The 22,500-nt window shown below is 39.0% G+C and overlaps 1 protein-coding gene across 1 annotated transcript in view; it reads right to left on the bottom strand.

The window, feature by feature from the left end:
• The window catches only part of nt5dc1 (5'-nucleotidase domain containing 1), a 77,989-nt gene that overhangs the window by 12,021 nt on the left and 43,468 nt on the right, over positions 1-22,500 (bottom strand). Inside the window, exons 7-10 of the mRNA XM_079831845.1 lie at positions 14,507-14,681; positions 10,626-10,723; positions 5,256-5,377; positions 1,834-1,995 (exon numbers count right to left, since the gene is read on the bottom strand). Of these exons, the coding sequence (XP_079687971.1) occupies positions 1,834-1,995; positions 5,256-5,377; positions 10,626-10,723; positions 14,507-14,681 (557 nt within the window). The remainder of the gene's footprint in view (positions 1-1,833; positions 1,996-5,255; positions 5,378-10,625; positions 10,724-14,506; positions 14,682-22,500) is intronic.

The following is a 22,500-nucleotide window of genomic DNA, read 5'->3' as shown; positions in this document are numbered from 1 at the left end:
CATCTATCCATCCACCCATCTATCATCCATCCATCCATCCATCCATCCCTATCCATCCATCGACCCATCTATCATCCATCCATCATCCATCCATCTATCTATCTATCTATCTATCCATCCATCCATCCATCTATCATCCATCCATCCATCCATCCCTATCCATCCATCCATCTATCTATCCACCCATCTATCTATCCATCCATCTATCCATCCATCTATCCATCCATCCATCCCTATCCCTCTATCCATCCATCTATCCATCCATCTATCCATCCATCTATCCATCCATCCCTATCCCTCTATCCATCCATCTATCTATCCACCCATCTATCATCCGTCTATCCATCCATCCATCCATCCCTATCCCTCTATCCATCCATCTATCCATCCCTATCCCTCTATCCATCCATCTATCCATCCATCCATCCATCCCTATCCCTCTATCCATCCATCTATCCATCCATCCATCCCTATCCCTCTATCCATCCATCTATCCATCCATCCATCCATCCCTATCCCTCTATCCATCCATCCATCCATCCATCCCTATCCCTCTATCCATCCATCCATCCATCCATCCATCCAAAGTGTCCACCCATCCATCCGTCCGTCCATCCATCCATCCATCCATCCATCCATCCATCCATCCATCCATCCATCCATCCATCCATCCATCCATCCATCCATCCATCCATCCATCCATCCATCCATCCATCTATCCATCCATCCATCTATCTATCTATCTATCTATCTATCTATCTATCTATCTATCTATCTATCTATCTATCTATCTATCTATCTATCTATCTATCTATCTATCTATCTATCTATCTATCTATCTATCTATCTATCTATCTATCTATCCATCCATGTATCTGTCTGTCAGTCCGCCCATCTCTCTCTCTACAGTATATATATATATATATTAGTCTGTTTAATCCTCTGAATATTTTTTCCTCATGACCGTGTGTTAGTGTTGGTGTGACGGGTCTGAATTTCCCACGGGGTGAACATTACGTTAATTCTACTAATTCCCTCAGATTTCGCGCTCGCATCTGAAGCACACACACACACACACATACCGTAATAAAGCCTCTGACACACCAGTGCAAAAATGAGCTCCTTTTTCCAGCTTATTAATGGTCAAATACACTCAAAATGTCTCAATGCCCATCTTGGTGAGTTTTAATGTAAACACAGTCGTAACAGTTCACAGGAACAGTGTTTGGGATCCATGCGTGCGTCAGGTCTTAAAGAGACAGAAGTTATTTATTATTCAAACTACAAAAAGACAAACTATCACTTACAAGCACACATATTCTGAATGCCTTTGGCAGAATTCAAATGAGCCATTTTAATCTAGATTAATCTTGACTAATTCCAAGATTACAGTGAGATTAATCTAGGTTAAAAAAATGCCCACCACTAATATATATTTATAATTTTCTTACAGGATTCCAACAAAACACAAACTGTATCATTTATAACTAAATATGTTGTGTGGGTCTACAAAATTAAAAAAAGAAGAAAAAGAAAAAGAGAAAAGGCAATCATGCAGGATTTAAAAATTCCTTTATCTGTGTTACACATCATTCCAAAACATAAAAGTAAGATTTTGTTAAAGACATCAAATACGATTCCAAGAATCCAAGACGTCCAAGACGCAATCCATGAAAAAAAATAAGATCGTACTGGATAAACCTTTAAAGCAACACAGAGATATATCTGTGCCACATATAGACCCGCACATGCATCATTCCAGCTCTTTTCCTCTGAAGTGGAGTGTGGAAAAGATCCCGAGCTGACTAAACAGAACCAGCCTTTGAGTCTCACCTCAAACTTGGCCTTTTTCTCCGCAGGCCCTTCAGTCGGGGCGGGGCTGTGACAGGGGACGCCCTCCCCCTCCATCTCCTCCACAATCATCACCGTCTCCCACTTTCCAAAGCTGCAGGCTGGGAACATGTCCGAGCGCATGCTGTCTCCGAAATACACCACCTGCATCAGATAACACACACATGTGGACCGCACGTTTCGTCTGATACACACACACACACACACACACACAGGGCCCTATCTTGCACCCAGCGCAATTGACTTTGTACACCGACGCATGTGTAATTCCTATTTTGCACCCGCGCAAAGCGCGCTTTTCCCTCCACAGAAGCACGTCGCTAAACTAGTGAATGAACTTGCGCTACCTGGGCGGTTCAGCGCAAAAAAGGAGGCGTGTTCCGGCGCAAACAATCCCTGGTGCTATTTTGCTGTTCCATTAAACAATTGCGCCACTGACCAGAAAAAACCTAGTCTAAAGTCAGTGGCGCGTTGTTCATTATGCTATTTTAAGGGCGCATGCTTGACCATAATGTAGGCTATAGCGTGCACAACGCGCATACACTTTGCTCATGTAATCTACACAGATGCAACAGTTATTTTTGCAAATCATAAATTGTTACACTAAAAAATATTAACACATGAGATGACGGAAATCATTGTGGTGTGCCACGAAGATGTGAAAAAATAGGCATAAATCTAGCTTACAAATGATTCAGGCTAATTGTAATAATTAAGGATAAGACCTGTTTGCCCAATAGTGGCAACTTCTGGCAAGACATATATGTATAAGGACATCTGACAAATTGGTTTGTCCGTCAAGAACCAGGAAAAAAAATCGGTGAGGGTGGACGCAGCGATGTCCTCTGCTGGCGTCAGGTCCTGAGTAGAGGCAGATCCACCTCCCGTTACACGGCGTGCCCGATTGATGCTGGCAAGCTTGGACTTTCCCCGTCTTCTGTATCATTGTAGCGCTTGCGGCACTGGTGCAACGTCCTGGGGATGCCAGCTGATGAAACAATTGTGGCTATTTCCTCCCACGCCTGTTTAACCGACGCTATTTTGGGTGGGTTTCTCCCATCCCCATACAACTTCACTTCTCTGTCTTTCACTGCTCTTACAAGCACATCAGTCTCCTCGGCTGTGAACCGCTCCTGGCGTGCGCCTGGTAAATACGCCATAATAATAGCAATCCATAATGGAACTTGCGCACCTGCTTTTAAAGGGAATGTTGGATGACGCTCTGATTGGTTTATTCACGTTACGCCCAAACCACACCTATGAATAATGAAGCTACTTCAGACCAACCCATTTTAGATTTGCGCCGGGCGAAAGAGCCATTTATCCCGCCGGGAAAATAGCAACAGCGCCGAGACCCGCCCACAAAGTTACTTGCGCTTCGCGCTTTGACACTTGCGTTTCAGATCGTTAAAATAGGGCCCACACACACACAGTGTTTTCAGCCTCAATATACGAACACATGAACTTCATCTCCAGAGCTGCTCTGTTTAAGTTCATTGTATAATACTTATACTTGCATAGTAAAGTTTCTAATCCAGTTTGTTTTGTTTTGAATGGTGGCTTCATATAAACTGAACGGATTCATTCAAACATACATTAAGGCGAGACACTGCAGGTGAATAGGGAATTTTTTTAACTACAACATATCACTGTGAAACTTCTCCAGTTTATTACGGGCATAAACATAAGAAAAAAATGTATTACAAGTTTTGTGTAAATTCATGTTTTAATATGCAAATGAGGCCTTATATACTTAAATATACGCTCATTTGCATACATTTCCAAAAACAAAATCTGGGGAAAGGACCAGGTTTAAAATTCTTGGTTGTATTTGTATACATATTAGATGAGAGCGCTTTAACAGATTTTGTGCTTTAGTAAATTAGAGAATACTCACAATAGCCTTAAAAAAATCTATTTTCACCATGTTTTATGGAGTAAAATGACCTATAACTCAGGACAGGAATGTTATATCAACAAATCCCTCGGGAAAAGCCTTCAGAATATAGTTCAGTATTAGACTGGAAGAGTTGGTGCTTGTAGATCCTACTGAAGTGGATAATCTGACTCTGAGTGTGAGGAAAAACTCATTTTAAAGTTTTATATTGCATAAATGCATACATTTCTATGAAACCCCCAACCTACAAACAAAATATATATTCAGTTCATTAATATCAGTAGTGTAGAATATTTAAAACACATGTAAATTGATAAATTGATAAATGAATAAATTATTAATAGCAATAGCCTTAGGCTGAAGAGAACTACCTTAACAAACACACACACAACAGTCACACACACTGCAGACGAACTGTCCCTGTTTGTTGTATATGTCCATCTATCACTATTTGAATCTAATTCTGATGGGGTTTCATCGTCTAATCTGTTTATGTTTACTTTCTTTTTACTACCTCTTGCTACTTGGTCTTTTCTGTGAGCGTTTATGAGCTGATTTCAGCGTTGTCTGCACTTTCTCTCAGGCGGAGAATACACAAGGAAGAGGCAGCTCGCATCACGTAGTGAGAAATTCACATTGACCAAGCAGATGTGGTTTTCGGTTGGTTAGTTCTACAAAGGAAATGGCCTTATTTGGATGAGCCAGCGCTGTGTGTGAGACTCAGAGCTTTATAATGAGACCAGGCATGACATGTTTCTGTGAATGGAGACGCACGGGAGCTCGCGTTAGAATAACTGTTGATGATTTCGGGTAGAAATCTAAAGGCGCACGTTGACTAAATATAATGAAAAAACCACCTTAATGTGTAATGTTGGCTTTTTTTTATTTTGACATGAAAGCTTACATGTTAAGGGAGCAAACTGGCCCAAAATCTCAAAATTGACCACTGCATGAAAAAACTGTTTTCACTGCTTTAATTGCTTTTATTGTCCCTAAGCCCAGAGAGCGACTGGTTGTGAATGAGCCTGTAATAGCTGGAGAAAGAGCGCCTCTGCAGAAGAAGATCAACGCCCACTTCATCATCACAACTCTGGCCCCGCCCACTGGAGTGTTAGTGAGATGCCCCGCCCACTGGATTGTTAGTGAGATGCCCCGCCCACTGGAGTGTTAGTGAGATGCCCCGCCCACTGGAGTGTTAGTGAGATGACGAGGAGTGACGAACGGACACTAATAACATTCCCTTCCAGAGGATCCTAATGCTGGGAATGAGCTGATTTATTCTCATCAGTGTGAATGTCTCAGCTGAGCATTATTTATTTGTGTTCGCTACATTTCACTGTGGATTCTTTGGGAAATCAGTCGCAGTTTCAGCATTTACAGACTTTTACCATATGGACTCGACAGTAACGCCACAACATGTGAGTGACCGTGTTAATTCCTGTACTTACATTACATAAAAGCAGTATTTGTAGAAGGATTCAGAGACTATAGATCAGTCCTGTCCTACCTTAGGCTCAGCTTTGTTGGTCATATTCTTCAGGAGTTCGTGTAGATGAGGCCAGTTGCCCTGAGAATACCAGCCAGGCTTTTCCAGAGACGGCAAACCTTCACTATCTTCAACATCATCCACTGTTGAGACAGAGATGAGAAAGTGGGGCATATTTTAAGGTACACAATGAGGATAATAGTAATAGTTCATACACTTGGCCTTTCATCCGGGACTATAAAAATAACCAACTGCAAAAACTATGACCCAGATCCTGGAGCTTCCAAATTTGATATGATACCTTAAAAAATATCGATATTCGATACCATGGGGAAAACTGCCATATATACCTCCATGCAGATAATTGCAAACTGAAAACGATAGCACAAACACATAAAATAAAGAGATACATGAAATAAACACAGCTTAAGTTTTCCAGGTGGGTCTAATAGTAGTATTCAGCTGAGAAATACTACAGAAATTAGGCTGCTGTCACTTTAAGAGTTTATGCACAGATCAATACACCGTTACACAACATTTAACTATTTACGTTCCAGCACTGACTGTGTTTACCCGAATACTCGGTTTACTGATATAATATTGTATGTATTTGAGTGTTCAGGTGCAATAATCCATGAGAAAGAACTCAATTTGGTACTCACAAGAGTAGACTATGCGAGTGCATAAACGCTTTTGGTGCAAAAACCTGCCGGGATGACTGAAATTATGCGCAACACAAGCACTATTTAACCGGAGCGAATGAGACGAGTGAGTGAGAGGAGGCAGGTGTGTGTCAATTCGGCGTTGGAGAGAAGACAGCAAGAACGAGCAGCTGGTATCAGTGTATCGATACATAACGAAATCATGAATGCTATTACCCAGCCTCTGTAACCCATGGATGGTGGGTCATACGTGTTTGTCAATTTTGGCATGATATTAGAAAATAACTTAATTTGTTCAGGTTTACTTTTAAATGCTGGTAAAAGGCTGGGCCCACCACTCTTTTGTTTGGGATTTTCAGCCATTTTGCCTCCATTTTATGTGTAACGGAGGCCAGCTAGCAGTCGCTGTGCATGTGACTGACACTAGAGGTTGTAGCCTTTATGGTGCGTTCACACCAGACGCGAATGAAGCGATTTGCGCAAGTGATTTACATGTCAAGTCAATGCAAAGACGCGAATAGACATTCGGCGGCGCGATTCACACGAATCAGGTGGCGCAAATTGAGCGTTTGACGCGTGATTCGTGCGAAACGCGCAAGTTGAAAAATCTGAACTTTGGCGGATATTTGCGCCGCATTAACCAATCAGGAGCTTGCGCTAGTAGTGACAACAATGAGGAGAAAATCATATGGTTTATATTAATCATATATTAATATCTGGTTCAGACAAGTGTGCATATGATTATCACTGTGATAACATTAAATGACATGAAACACAACCCAGTCTCTTTTTGTTAAATCTTTTTGTTTAAGTTAATGTATGATCAATAATAGAAAAGTATAAGTAAAAGTTATAAGAAGCTATACATGAAATAAAGCAAACAATTCAGTTAAACATTCAAAGTCAGAGCTAGTCGGCTACAATGGTAACGTGAAGTTAAATAATCTAAAAATTAAAAAGTAATGAAACTTCACTTTGTCCTCAGCCTAAACGATTTGCCAGGGAACAAATTATAGATCCATGCGACCAAAGATCGCCAGTTTCATCTACACAAGACGAATTATATCTCATGTTTAGCCAGCGGCAGACGGCAGAAGAACTAGCTGAGGAAAGGCTGCTCTCGCCGGGGTTAATGAGCGCAGCTGATCGCCTGGAGCTCACAACTACACACACACACAAGATCACATGTTCAAATAGGCGCTCTCTTTATAAACAAACCACAGATTTGAGCTTTAAACAACTACATTATCACCTGAAAAAGTCTTAAAACTACGTTTTGTCACACATTAACAGTAGTATTTTTACATTACGCTGGGTTTCTCATCAAGACATGTTGTATCTCTGTACCACAGCACTCTTGTTGCGGCTGTTGTTATAGCAACAAAAGATGCCCTCAGGTGCTATTTTGAACCAAATGCTACTGCATAAAAGTAGTCATGTGTGAACACAGCCCATGTCAGCCATTTCTCAACGGGACGAGCCGCTGGCAGAAGCTCCTCCCATGATGCGAATTCACGTCTGTTGTGCAGTGAATGTCACGCGCGAATGAAGCGAGTAAACTCAAAATGTTCAAGCGTCCAACTACGAGCGAATAGCGCGATTTGTTTGCGCAATTCGCGTCTGGTGTGAACGCTTCATTAGCTTCCTTGTTAGAGTGTCCGACTCTCATTCAGGGGCGAACAGGAAGGGTCACGTTGGTGCCGTGACCCGGATGGGAGTGAGGTTTAGGGTGAGTGTAACGGAGGCCAGCTAGTAGTCACTGTGCGATAGTGTTGTCAAAATTACAGACCACGATACCAAGTCGGTACTGAATGTAAAAAATGTGAGCGCTGTTGAGCTGTAATCGTAAACACCTCTGATTGGCCATTGTGCTCACACGCTCATCGGAAGTGTCTGTGATTGGCTCCAAAGTGTCACATTTTAAAATTTTCAGTACCGATATCGCGCTCGGTACTTTTGACAACACTAGTGTGTGAGTAAACCTCACTCTAGGGCTGTGCAATTAATCGAATTTCGATTTCGATTTCGATTTTGCCTCCCAACGATCACCAAAATAGTACAATCGAGAAAAAACGATTATTTTGCCTTGCGTTCTGAATGAAACGCGCACGCGTTCATCCGCCCCTCCCGAACCCACAAATCTCTCTCAGTTCGTGAGTCTCGTGTGCATATCATCCGCTGGAATGTAAAAACTCGGCGCGAGTAAAGATGGCAGAAGGAGGGCAGTTACAGCAGCGTTTGGTGAGCAAAAAAGGCAAAACCAACTCCGTTGTCTGGGAACAGTTTGGCTTCGAGGAATCAGACGACGAGCAGAAACATGCTAATATTTGCTACATGGTAGTGGCTGTGACGCAAGGGAACACCACGAATTTGTTTAACCACTTGAAAATTAAACAGAGTGACCTATGACAATCTAATAAAGAAACAAAAACTGACGAGAGCAGGGGAGCCGTGTAAACGTCCTTTTTTTCCTTCATATTTTTCAAATAATTCTCTCTTTGTAAACTTTGTTCAATGCATGCGAGATTGCGAGTGCTGCCATATTTTCGAATATGACCAGTCGTTTTCACCGTCATCACCCGGGTTTAGTGCTTTAGGGTTTAGGTTTAGAATGAGAAGCCGCGCGCGCTGTGAGAAAATGTGTCTCTGTGCGTTCATCCGAGAGCGCGCACACGTCTCTCAGCGCGCAAATATTGAGTTCTCTTTCAAGTCTTGCTCTTAAACGGACAAACTCACACAAAACGTATGTCAACATGTCCATCTTGATGAGTATCTTAGCAGACATAGTCTGAATATGCCTTAAGTGAACTTTATACAGTCGATAAAGAAGACGCGAGGTCTTAAAGGGGCAGTAGCCTTTACTGCTGTCTGTTTAATGTCAAACAACAAAAGACAAGGACATCACTCACCGCTCTTGATTGAATAGCTTTTGTAAGTTTAATAGGATTAATCTTTAATTTATGCACTCAAATATGCAATGTTATTTTACATTTGATACATTTCTGTACCTGAAAACTAATGTTAGACGTACATGAAAAGCATAGCTGAACCATATTGTTGATCTTATTTATTTGTGGTTATCATTTTTACGTGAATACTTTTATACTTTGATTCGAATATATGTTATATTATTTATTTTAATAGTTCAAAAAGTACAACAAATGTTACAATTTCAATTGAATTGTTGAAAGGTGTATTTTTAATAAATACAACACATTCCCAAAGTCATGTGAAATAATCGTGTTACATAATCGTGATTTCAATATTGACCAAAATAATCGTGATTATGATTTTTTCCATAATCGAGCAGCCCTACCTCACTCCTCTGATCTTAAAGGGTTAGTTCACCCAAAAATGAAAATTCTGTCTTTAATTCCTCATCCTCATGTCGTTCGACACCCGTCAGACCTCCGTTCATCTTCAGACACAAATGAAGATATTTTAGTGTAAAGCTGATGCTGAGAAAGGCTTCAGATAGGCCTCCATTGGCATTCAGTACATTTACACTCACAAGACCCATAAAAGGCACTTAAAACATCGTTACAAAGTCCATCTCACCACAGTGACTCTACAATCATTTTACGATGCGACGACAATAGTTTTTGTGCGCAAAAAAAATCAAAATAACACCTTTATCCAACTTGTTCTTGTCTTCTGTGTGTGTCTCCACGACGCATGCGCGAGAATATGACGCAGATCCGGCGTTCGGACACATGACCCAGAAGAGATTTGTTTACAAGCAGAGGAAGACGCGCGTGTCTCAGCTGTTGAATTCTACATTGATCGTGCTTTAGGTCTCGCGTAGTTCTCAAAATGGGGCTAAAGTGAGCATTTCATGGATTCCCGAACACCGGATCTGCGTCATATTCTCACGCATGTGTCGTGGAGACACACACGGAAGACACGAACAAGTTGGATAAAGGCGTTATTTAGATTTTTTTTTGCGCACAAAAACTATTGTCGTCGCATCGTAAAATTATTGTAGAGTCACTGTGGTGAGATGGACTTTGTAACGTCGTTTTAAGAGCCTTTTATGGGTCTTGGGAGTGTAAATGTACTGAATGCCAATGGAGGCCTATCTGAAGCCTTTCTCAGCATCAGCTTTACACTAAAATATCTTCATTTGTGTCTGAAGATGAACGGAGGTCTGACGGGTGTCCAACCACATGAGGGTGAGCAATTAATGACAGAATTTACATTTTTGGATGAACTAACCCTTTAAGAGATGCTCTAGTGACTGACGCTAGAGGTTGCAGCCTTTAGCCTCGTTTAAACGTCCGACTCTCATGCCGGCGGACCCAAGTTTGAGTCCCGCTTTAGAGCTAGCAGGTGCAAACAGGAAGGGTAACATAGGCATAATCATTTATCTGAGGAAAAAGGACATGTCAAATAACTATAATGGCATGAAATACCACAGCCAAATTAACTGTACAAGTTGAATTGTGACACACAAAAAACCTAAGTATAAACAAAATACTATACTTTATGAAAAGCATGTTATGACTTTGGTTATTTTTAACCTATGAAAACAAAATAACCAAATTATTTTCATAGGTTTCAGTTGCGTTTGTGGTTTTTGATTTGATGGACCGGAGAACATACTCTGAGAGTGTTTCCTGCATCACTTCCTGCATCTACAGCACAATGGCAAAGGAAATGATGCTTTAGCAGAAGTGTGTATTTGCATCTCTTTACTGCAGCGTAGTCAGGGGGAATATCTGCGGCTCACCCAGCGCTCTGAACGGCCTTTGCTGTGGAACCAGAGAGAAGAATCCAGGCTTCAGGGCATTAGTGATGATGATGTCAAACAGCTCCTCGAAGTCCGGTCTGCAAAAATGAGAATGTATAACAGGGGTGCAAACTCATCAGGGGTGAAAAAGGGGACAAAAACACACACACAAAACACATTTACCCGCATTTGACAAGTTGGTGTTAATTCAAACTAGAATATTATCTTGTGCGTGAAAAAGTACACAAAAAACATTGTGGTTATGATAGTAATGCTGCATTCGTTGGCAAAATAGTAATGTTAGCAGTGAAAATAACAACAACTTTAAATCCAAATAAAAGTCGGCCACGTCAGGCTAATTAACAGCTTCAAGCTTATCATACCACTGAAATATTGAAAGACCTTTTAAACAGATGCTTACTTTAATAAGGGTGGGCGATATGACCAAAATCTCACAATCACAATAAACGATAATGATAGGCTATTTATCATTGCAGTAACATTTTTGATGGCATATACATTTCACAATTCTTGTCACCAATGTCAATATCACAAAAAACTACTAGCCCTCATATTTGACCATTCAAGGTCAATAAAGCGGCAAATATGAAACACACGCTCTGTGAGAAGCGGATGTGTCAGGCTCTCGCGCAAATGGAGAAATGAGTCGTCTTTCGCTGCTGACTGCGATTCAAAGGCTTAAAATCACTTGTTTTTACACCGCAATGCTTACAAACGTATGCAAATGAAGTTTTCGTGACCACGCAGCCATGGCCGTTTCTATGGTTTTCATTTTAGGGGGCCTGAGCCCCAGTGAGGGTATGGAAAAAAATGGTAACACTTTAGTTTAGGGTCCAATTCTCACTATTAACTGGTAGCTTATTAGTATGCATATTAGGATATTGGCTGTTTATTATTACTTATAAAGCAAATATTAACGCCTTATTCTGCATGACCATATTGTACATCCCTTAATCATACAATGTAGGCAGGTTTATAATCACTGAGACCCCAAATGTGAGGTAGTTAGGGGGGTTCGGGGAGAATATTTTGATTTCCATGATCTACATATGTGCATTTTAAGATGTTCTGAACGCCAAAAAATGAGATAACAACAGCTTGAAAACCATGTCAGTGTGCAGATATGACTGATTAAGTTTTTCCATTTTCGTCAGTGAAGACAGTAAACATATGTTTAACTGATATTTATATGTTTTATGAATCATTTGTAGACATGTTAATTTACTGAAGGCTCACAGGAAAGCTGGGTAACTAAATGTATTAAATTAATTCACAATATGCACACATTCATTACTTATCTTATGCCCAATACAAGCTGAAAAAAGCTGAGCTTTATTTATTTACTGAGAGCTACACATGGAATTATTCATTTACAATATGCACACATTCATTACTATTAATGTTATGTCTAATCTGAAGAAAGCGGCTTTGTTAATATTTCTTGTTTGTTAATTACATTATGAATCACATTATAGGCCTATTTCAAGTCAAAACGGTGAAATTAGACAAAAGTTTATTAATTTGGCTGAATATTTTTGTCATTTGTTTAACATTTCTGACTTAAAGGTGGGGTAGGTAAGAATGATCTAAAACACTTTTGTCCAAATTTGTTTAAACTTTCTTTATATGTCAATACATAATTAAAATGTAAGTACTCTGAAAAAGAGAGTGTAAAAATCGAGTGACTCTAGACTTTTTAATCTGCAATAAACACCGCTCATTATTTTCATTCGGGCCGAATCAAGTGATTGGCTTGGGCGGCTGTCACTCTCTCTCGTTACCATGGCTACCGCCGCTTTTGCTCCAGGATCCGCCCTCATGCGCCCCAGTGTTGCCAAGGGCTACTTCAACACTGTTGCCGCGGCTGTTTTTCATGTCCGCGGGTTGAAGCGACCCCAATTATGTGATATTTTGCCCCGGGATTTGCGAATTTTAGCAGGCAGCCCTACCAAAAAGACACATATTTTACCCCCAAACGCGATTTTTACCGGAGAAACACGATTGGGCTTGTTTTGGGCTAGTTTTGAGTAGCAATTGGGCGGATTTTGTTGTGAAAACCTGGCAACCCTGGCGCACCGTTTGATTTGAGTTCACGAGGCTGTATTTCTGCTGGACAGGTAATCTTTCATTTTGATTATACATTTTTTTGGTTTATGTTTTCATGAAGCATGTCTCACTAGCACACGTAGCTGCCTAATATAGCTAACATAACATTACTTAGCATAAAGTTACAATGTTATACACTTCGCGAGTCATTAGTAGAGATGATAAATACTCAATATGCTTAGCTCAAGTTGATCGCTGTCGTGTTGAATTTCGCAAAATGTAACTTTCGATAACAAAATGCATGTGTTAAAGCTAGTACACCCAATCCAGGAACTTTTTTTAGAACTAAGTTAGCTTTAGCTGCTACCCTCTGTCTAAACTCTTCTACCATGTTCACCGGGAACTTTACCTGCACGTTTATTTCGGCCCTTGGTTTGTTTTTATATACTCTACCTATGTTTACTGATGTTTTTATCTTGTATCTGTGTGTGTCGTAGACACTGTGTTGTGTGTGTATTTTAAACTTTACCAGTATCGTTATTCTAGCTTGAGAGTGAGTACTAAAAGACATCTTATTTGTTTATATTCATAATGATAAAGTTTAATTTTGTATTACATGTGATTCTGACATGATGTCACTACATGCACTTCTTCTCCGCTCGCCTCAGGTTAATAATGCGTCTTTCAGCTGATCGCGGTGGGTGTTTGACGAGCGGTGACAGACCAATGAGAGCTCAGATCAACACACACACCTCTGCTCGACGCCGCTGCGGATTGAAGAACACACTGATTAATGCAGATTAAAAGATGAGATGAAACCGAAGCCTCCCGCCAGTTTCATATGTGTGAAAGGTTAATCACACATTTTTTATAAAGGGCCTATAAAGGGCCTAGTGACGCCCATGCACGCAGCAGAGCAACCTCACATGAATGAGTAACTTCAGAAGGCGTGAGCCGCCTCCTCTCTCCATTTTCAAAAACTCATCGGATCTAGACGAATCACAATAATGACCTATTTTTGATTGAAAACGGCAAATTTCGCTGAAAGGTGACAAGTTTGCACTCCTGGTATAAAGTATTTCTAGGGTGATCATTTTGTGTGTATGCTGGACGGCTCTCACTTTATCTTTAACTCGCTTTATAATGTGTGTGTTGGCAAATGGCCTTTGTGAATGTGCTAATGTGGCTAAAGCATTGTCTCTTACTGTGTTCACAGAGAGCAGAGCTTGTTATTTTTAACCCAAACATGCTCACCTGTACAATTCAGAAGCGCACTTTTATTACTTCTTAAAAATAAAACGAATGACATAGCTCTGATCTCTGTGAATACAGACACAATGGTGACTTTATCCAATGTGTAGCGTCCTAACCAGCTCATTCACAAAGGCGAGGTTGGTCAAAGAGTTGATATTTATCTACTCGCGGTGTGAAGTTCTCCACACTCCGGTAGTTGTTGTCGTTTATCAAAACTAGTGTGAGCTGTAAAGGCTCTGCCCCATTCTGAAAAGGGGGCGGGGATCAGCAGCTCATTTGCATTTAAAGAGACTCACACGAAAACGATGTGTTTTTGCTGCCACCCAAATAGGGGCTTACAAAACATCCTATAATAAATAATCTGTGGTGTATTTTGAGCTGAAACTTCACAGACACATTCTGGGGACACGTGAGATCTTGTGAAAAGCCCATTATAGGACCACTTTAAAATCAAAAGGTTTGATTATTTTATATCGTAAATAACTTGTGTTTTCTTATGTCTCGTAATAAATATTTTATTGTTAGGTTATTTCTTTTGTGTATGCTTGTGTAAAACTCACCCCAGGATGTGTTCACACACTAGTCTGCAGTAGTCCGAGTGTGAGCTGGTGATGAGCAGCAGGATTTTCCCGCTGTTCTTCATGCTCCTCAACCATCTCTTCACCGCATCCGAGCAGGGCTGCAGATACCGGCCCGGACACCGCTTCACACTGGGGAAATACGTCCCGGTGTCCTCTAAACATGCAATAACAACACATCAACCAATGCCATTTATTAATAAGGTCAAACATTCTATACAGAAACTTTCACTGTTTTAAACATGGGGCTATTTTAAAGATTTAGTTGTTTTTTTGTGAGAATATTTTATGGATTAAGACCAACACAAAACCAAAACAAGCAATAAAAAGGGCAATAGTTACTAGAAAACAATCACCATATTTATAATAACATGAAATTAAAAGACTAATCAGCAGCAATATCATTCAAATAAAATCTAATATTAGCCCAAATAAAGACTTATTATATATAAAAAAGTCGCAGTTTGGATTTACGCAGATTTACTAAACAGGGTAAATAATGAGCGCAATTCCAAAGAAGCGCAGATGGGAGTGTAAAGTTCAGCGCGTGATCTACTGACGACACACAGATAGAGGATATGCAGTTACGCCACTGAGTGGCAGCATTGGTTTACAGCGTGAATGTCGCAAAAAACACATCTAAACAAGGAAAGAGCTTTGAGATTGACTGTACAAACAAGAAATCTGCGTATATTTTTACAGACTGCTGAAAGCTACAGAGAGTCCAGACAGTGACGGGGATTTGTAGTTATCATTTTGTGTCAATACCTTGAATTTTGGGGTAAAATCATACCCTGTATTGTTATATACTATATTGACAACTCATCAATTAAACATTTACCACTATATATTCTGCATAACTGGACGTTTTTAACCCTCTGGTGCTCTTGGTTTAGGGGTTGCATTGGTCGTCTTCCCAGTAATAAGTGACCGGACACCTAAAAATTAAACTTCCTCCACCCCAGTAAAACCAATGCAATTTATTTTTCTTCAATAATATATTTTCTTTTGAATTTTGTATTTTGAGATGATTTGATAGAATTTTTTTATATTTATGCAATAATTATGGTCTATTTTCGCCATTGAAAATTAAATGTAAAAAAACTATTTAATTAAAAAAAAATTTTTTAATTATTGCAGTATTTCAGGTTAAAATAGAGACTAGGCCTTCAAAATATTTTTTTTTGAAGGCAGATTAGTGCCTTCTTTTGGAAATATTTAAGAAATCATGTGTGTAATCACTAGAGGTCTCAATGGAGAGGCTTGAGAATTCACTAGTTCTGTTTTGAACACATTTAATGTTTTTTTTTGATGGATTTGAATATATATTAAAAAAATCTCAAAATCTATTTATTATAAAGTTTTAGATTTTTTTGTTTGTTAGAAATATAGATTTTTTTTCTGTGAATTTGTGTTTTTGCAGATTTCCCATTCATTTCCTATGGTGTCATTTTTGACCGAAGAGCACAAGTGGGAGTATTTTTTTTACGACCACTTAGCATGCTTGAATCATGGCCTCAATTTTTTTGTGTGTGTTTACATCCCTAAAGCTACAAAAGTCACCAAGTTTCATATCATTCCGATGAAGCTGTGATTTAAAAAAATTCTAAATGTGGTTCATAGGTTCAGTTTTTCATCGGTGTGTGTGTGTGTATAAGTGTGCGTGTGTGTGTGAGTGGATGTGTCAATATCACACTCTTGATGTTTTAGAGTGTCACTCCTTTACTGCTGTGTAGTTTTTTTCAGCATTGTGGCCGATTTGTAGATTGTAAACACAAATATTCTGTGAATGTTTGTGTTTTTGCAGATTTCCCATTCATTTCCTATGGTCGGTCATTTATGACCGAAGACAATGACGCTACTTTTTTTTTAACGACCAATTAGCATGCTCGAATCATGACCCCAATTTTTTCATGTTTTTACATAGCTAATGCAAGAAAAGTCACCAAGTTTCATATCATTCCGATGAAGCTGTAATTTTTAAAATTTCAAAACACAAAATTTTCCGGTCAGAAATGACCGAAGAGCACCAGAGGGTTAAATAAACACTGATAAATCTATACATGTTTTAGGGCAAATGTAATTTTACCTTGTTTATTAATGTTTTTACTCAACATCTGTGCCATTTTTGGAGTATTTATAATAATTTAAAAAATATATATATTTTTTTATGGATTTTTTTGTGGATTTTCACACAAAATCAGTTTTTAATGTAAAATTCACTTGATAAAAGACCCAAATTTCTAACTTTCATTCGTGGGGATAACATGGATAAGTTGACATGGTTTAGTGGAAGATTTTTGCCCATCTTTTGGAAAATACAGTTAAAGACTTTCACCAGTAAATGTCTGCAGAGCTCCACTATTTGACTGACTGAAAGACATCTTTTCACAAGTATTTTTCAGTTGGATTCATATCTAAATGTCACATTTATAGCAATTAAATTTAATTAATTTTGTCAAAGTTTAGCATTTTTTTGTACTGAAAAAATACTTTTTTCAATGATACGTTACATTATGATTACAATCAAACCTGAACAAGAGGAAAGTTGGAGTCATTTATCATTTATTTCAAACATCGGATTTTCTTATAATTCTACAAATGTAATCTACACTTCAGTCACTAACTGCAACAGAACAAAAATTAACAGAAATGAACAGTCATATAACATATTGAGTAAAAAATACACAACCTGAACATCAAAATGCAATGAACTGAACAGCAATAACAAACGTATTCCTCTGTGTGTGTGTGTGTGTGTGTGTGTGTGTGTGTGTGTGTGTGTGTGTGTGTGTGTGTGTGTGTGTGTGTGTGTGTGTGTGTGTGTGTGTGTGTGTGTGTGTGTGTGAGCATGATCATTTTGCATTGTGGATGTTTTATGCAGTGTTGGAAGTGTGCCACTTCATTCCTGTATGCGTGTTCTGTGTTGTTTCTGTTTTTTTGAGGATGAATTTTGTCCATTTTCTAAGCCCTGAGTGTGACTTTTTTTGTCACATGAACATAAAAACAGATATCAATCCCATTTATTTTTCTATTTGTAGATCTAGAGCAAGTAGACCACTGTATGTCTTATGTCATTTGGACAAAGGGAATTTTTTTATTTATTTGAACAAACGTCCGAAAATTTGGGCAATTTCCACAATGACCAATGTAATCTACCAGTTAGCGTCTGGTTTTTGGGCGGTAAATAACGGCGTAAACTCCAGTAAACTGACGAGCGTAAACCTTAGTAAATCACCTCATGATTCATGTAAATATTCTCCTCACATAAATACTGCGTCTGAAAGAGAAACTCCTACAAATGCATATGCAATAAGATCAGCCGCAGAAATAACCCTGTCCACGCCTTTCAGCGCTAATGTTTCACTGCGTGTGTTTAGTCGATCCTCACAGTAGTTTTAATGCCAAAAGAGGATTTGAGCTGTTAGTAAATCTGGCCCTTGATTCCAAATGCCATCAGATTATCATTATAGCAATTCAATTTAAATGATGCATTATGTCGCAGTTACTTTACTGTTTTTCAGTCTAATTTCCACATGCACTTGCCATTTGATGTGTGTTGGTTTTGGACCCCCCCCACTGCCAGCACATCGCTTTTGCTATTTATATCTGATTTCCATGTCTTATCCTAGCTTTCTATCTGACCGGTCTAGCCCATATGGTTCACCTCAAACAGACACACACCCCTCATGATCCCAAAACCTGTCTACATCCCGCATCTCTGCCCCATCGCAGACTCCAGCAAGAGGAAACGCTCTTGATAAAACACTGAAAACTGCAGCACGAGGCGATGCGATCCTATCAAAGTCCACCAACCAAACAAACATACGGTTCTCGAGAACTAAACCAAGGCGAATGGAAAAACAGAGCCACTGTGTGGATTGGCCAGTTGTTAGTGAAAGTATCGGTATACACAGGGTGGCCTGCTTACTAAAACAGGAAGTGGACTGTGTTTGCCTGGAGTGAAGGAATGCGCTCCATATGTGAGAGGAACCGAGTCTTCATGAACAGCAGAAACAGAGACTTAGGAAAACTCAGTTTATATTGGCAATACTGCTCCACCACGTACACACGGCCACGTCTCCGAGCCCTCGATCATCTCACACACACACACACACACACACACACACACACTCACACACAAACTACAACACTGAGCAAAATACAAGCTTTTACACTCGTGGCATCTTACACTCTTTTTATTCAGATGCTTGTTTGTTTGCTGAATGTGCAGGTTTGTAAAATGCATATATTGTGTGTTGAGTAACACAATCTTATAGGAGTTATATAGATATTCCCCTTTAAACCGACTTGTACAAAATAAAACGATCACACATTCAAATCTAAACACACAACAGCGTGATGATGGACTCATCCAAATGAACTGCTACTGCTGTGCTGCCCCCATGTGGGGAACTTCCGGTATTACTCACACTAGGATTTAGCATGTCCACATTTTTAGTGCAAGTATATGAAAAGGTGTCTTCAGACCCCATTGAGACCCCAAATATTCACTATAGTGCCAAAAGTATTGTGCCGCTCCTCCACATCCCTGAGTTCAGGTGTTCAATCCCTTCATAGCTCCAGCTCTAGGCCTGCAGACGCTTCTACACACATTAGTGAAGTGAAGTTAGATTAGTGATCGGTGGACACCTGTGCAATAAGTCCATTCGGGACATTTCCTCACTACTAAGTCAGTGTTAATTTTGACAGCAAATTTTGATATAGTTTTAGTCACCTGAACTGTTTTTAGTCTTAGTCTAGTTTTAGTCTCCTAAAATCTAATGAGTTTAGTTAAATTGTAATACATTAAAGGGTTAGTTCACCCAAAAATGAAAATTCTGTCATTAATGACTGAGCCTCATGTGGTTGGACACCCGTCAGACCTCCGTTCATCTTCAGACACAAATGAAGATATTTTAGTGTAAAGCTGATGCTCTGAAAGGCCTCCATTGGCTCAATGCACTTTACACTCTCAAGACCCTTAAAAGACACTAAAGACGTCGTTACAAAGTCCATCTCACTACAGTGGTTCTACAATAACTTTATGAAGAGGCGAGAATAGTTTTTGTGCGCAAAAAAACCCTAAATAACGACTTATATAGTGATGACGATTTCAAAACACGGCCTCATGAAGCTTCGAAGCGTTATGAATCAGTGAGTCGAATCATGATTCGGATCGCGTGTCAAACTGCTGAAATTTGGCGATTCAAACCGCTGAATCGACTCACTGATTCATAACGCTTGGCCGACTCCATATTAAACCCTACAGATTGAGAATGGGATGGCGTTAAAGTTCATGTGCATGTAAAATGCTTTATATTTTATATTTACATTATATATTATATTTTACTTTACATTAATAACCAGTTTGTAAATGATTTATAATGTGTTTAATAATTGTATTTTCATACTTTATTAATGATCGATTTATAATTTCTAAATTATTACATTATTTTGTTATTTAGGATTCGTCAGTGGTTCATAAGATCGTTTAGAAAGTGATTAATAAACTATTTAATGTACATTTATACATATTATTAAGACATATAGTAATAGTTAGTGAGTTAATAAATGCTTTATTAACACGTATCCCTACTGTAATTCAATTCAGGTAGTTATGAAACGAGTTGTGAGCTTCTCTGAAGTGAGGAATATTCATGCCTCAAAGCTTTCACAAAGGAGATGCAGTTATTATAGTGATATCTGAAGGAAAATACTTTAGTTGTGTTAAGAAAGTGAAACCTTTTGACACATGTGCTAGATGTACAGTAAACCTGAAGACATTTTCAATCAAATCTGTACAGCATATTCTCACAATTTCCAGCAGATCTCCAGCGCCCCCTGGGGGTCAGTGGGGTGTTTACTCTACGCCTGTCAGTCCTGACACATTAACTCTTTCCCGACAGATCAGGGGTTTCAAACTGAGTGACGGAAGGTCTGTGGAAAAATCTGGAGAAAAACCATGAAAAATTTCAATAAATAATATTAAAATAAATCAATTCTATTCTTCGGTCTCCCCTATATGCAGGGCCGTGCAGAGAGTTCTTCAGGGGCAGGGGCTCAAATGTACAAAAGGGGCAATATATATATATATATATATATATATATATATATATATATATATATATATATATATATATATATATATATATATATATATATATATATATATATATATATATATCCTTATGCTCATCAAGCCTACATTTATTTAATCAAAAATACAGAAAAAACAGTAGCCTAATATTGTGAAATATTATTACATTATGTTCTTTTTAACTTTTTATTAATCAGAGAATCTTGAAAAGAGTATCAGTTTCCATCATTGACATTAAATCCTCATATTAGAATGATTTCTGAATGATCATGTGACACTGAAGAGTGGAGAAATGATGCTGAAAATTCAGCTGTGATCACAAGAATAAATTATATTTTAAATTATTTTAAAACAGAAAACCGTTATTTTAATAATATTTCACAATATTGCTGTTTTTTTATCAAATAAATGCAGGCTTGATGAACATAAGAGACTTCTTTCATAATGCTGCATAATATCCAAAAATGGTCGTATAATAAAGTCCTTTCACGTCACCATTTCTCCAGCCTACACTTCACATAACAGGCCTGTAGGAGCCGGTGGCACTTGAGTTTTGTTAACTTTGATAGTTTCATGAAATAGTAAACGGTGTATCAATATACATAAATACAAGTGAATTTAACACTACTTACCATTAATGCGACTTTTGCTGCTGAATGGTTTTGTGCAGGAATTTGTTTGTTGTCAGTTAAAATCCATTTTGTCAGTGATGCAGTTAATAAAGAGACAAACCGCAGGAAATCGTTCCACAAACGTTAGTTCGTCTGTCCATGTCATTTTCACCCGATTTATGAATAAGAACAGAAAATGACCGCTTCACTTCGCCCAATGGAATTTGAACTTGCTTTGCCAGATCACGATTGGTTGGTGTATTATACACTAACAAACGGGCATTGGTGAATTGTGTAATACTTTAAAATACACAATATATATATTTGTAATTAAATCAACACATTAGATCTGATTATGGATGAAAAAAAAAATATTGGTTTATTTTTCCCCGTAAGGCCACACACTCTCTGAAAGGACCATATTTGGCTCGAGAGCCGTTTCCGAACAGTGGAAAATCAGCAGCTGTCAATCAAAACGCACGCAACCCATAGCAACGCGTTATGGCAACGCCTCAACAGAAATTGTCCGACTTTTGAGCCGTCCGTTACTATTGTATACATTGTCATGTTATAATAATCACATTTATTTAGTTTTATTGACCACGATATTATCATTGATATTTGTCTGAGAGGGGCACTTTTGATTCATTTTGAAAAAGGGCAGGGGCTCGAGCACCCAAAGCCCCCCCCTCTGCACGTGCCTGTGGGACACGTGTCTTTAAATGTCAGGATGGAGTCCCGCACACGAGGATGATCATATTTGGGGGTCCGTGGCATCAAAATAATTCAAATAATAATAAATAAATGATAAAATCACTCATAATCAAGTTTTAGTTTTCCTCCATCTAATACCTGTTGTTTTAACTGAGGAACACACAGACACTTCTAGAGTTGAGAAGGAGTGTTATAAGCAGTGAACAGTAGAGAGCGCACACACTCCTGCAACACTACTGACACACACACACACCACTGTATTCACACACACCGATAGCAGAGAAGGGAAAGTGATAGAGGCAGAACACTTCTGCTATTGCTTCTGTAAGAGCATTTCCTCCACACACACACACACACACAGGCCCAGCGTGACAGGATACACCGGTGATCTTATCCAGCATCTGAAGCAGGAGTGTCCAACAAACACAATAACAACGACTGAGCGACCACACACACACACACACACACACACACAGTGATTATGATCACTCATGAAACACTGAAGAGAGGTGTTGTGTTGCACATCACAGACGAAGCATTCGCTCCTTTTA

The sequence above is a fragment of the Gobio gobio genome (genome assembly GCF_949357685.1).
Source record: "Gobio gobio genome assembly, chromosome: 12".
NCBI lineage: Eukaryota > Metazoa > Chordata > Actinopteri > Cypriniformes > Gobionidae > Gobio > Gobio gobio.
The sequence above is the reverse complement of the archived record's forward strand: the minus strand, read 5'-3'. Positions and strand labels throughout refer to the sequence as shown.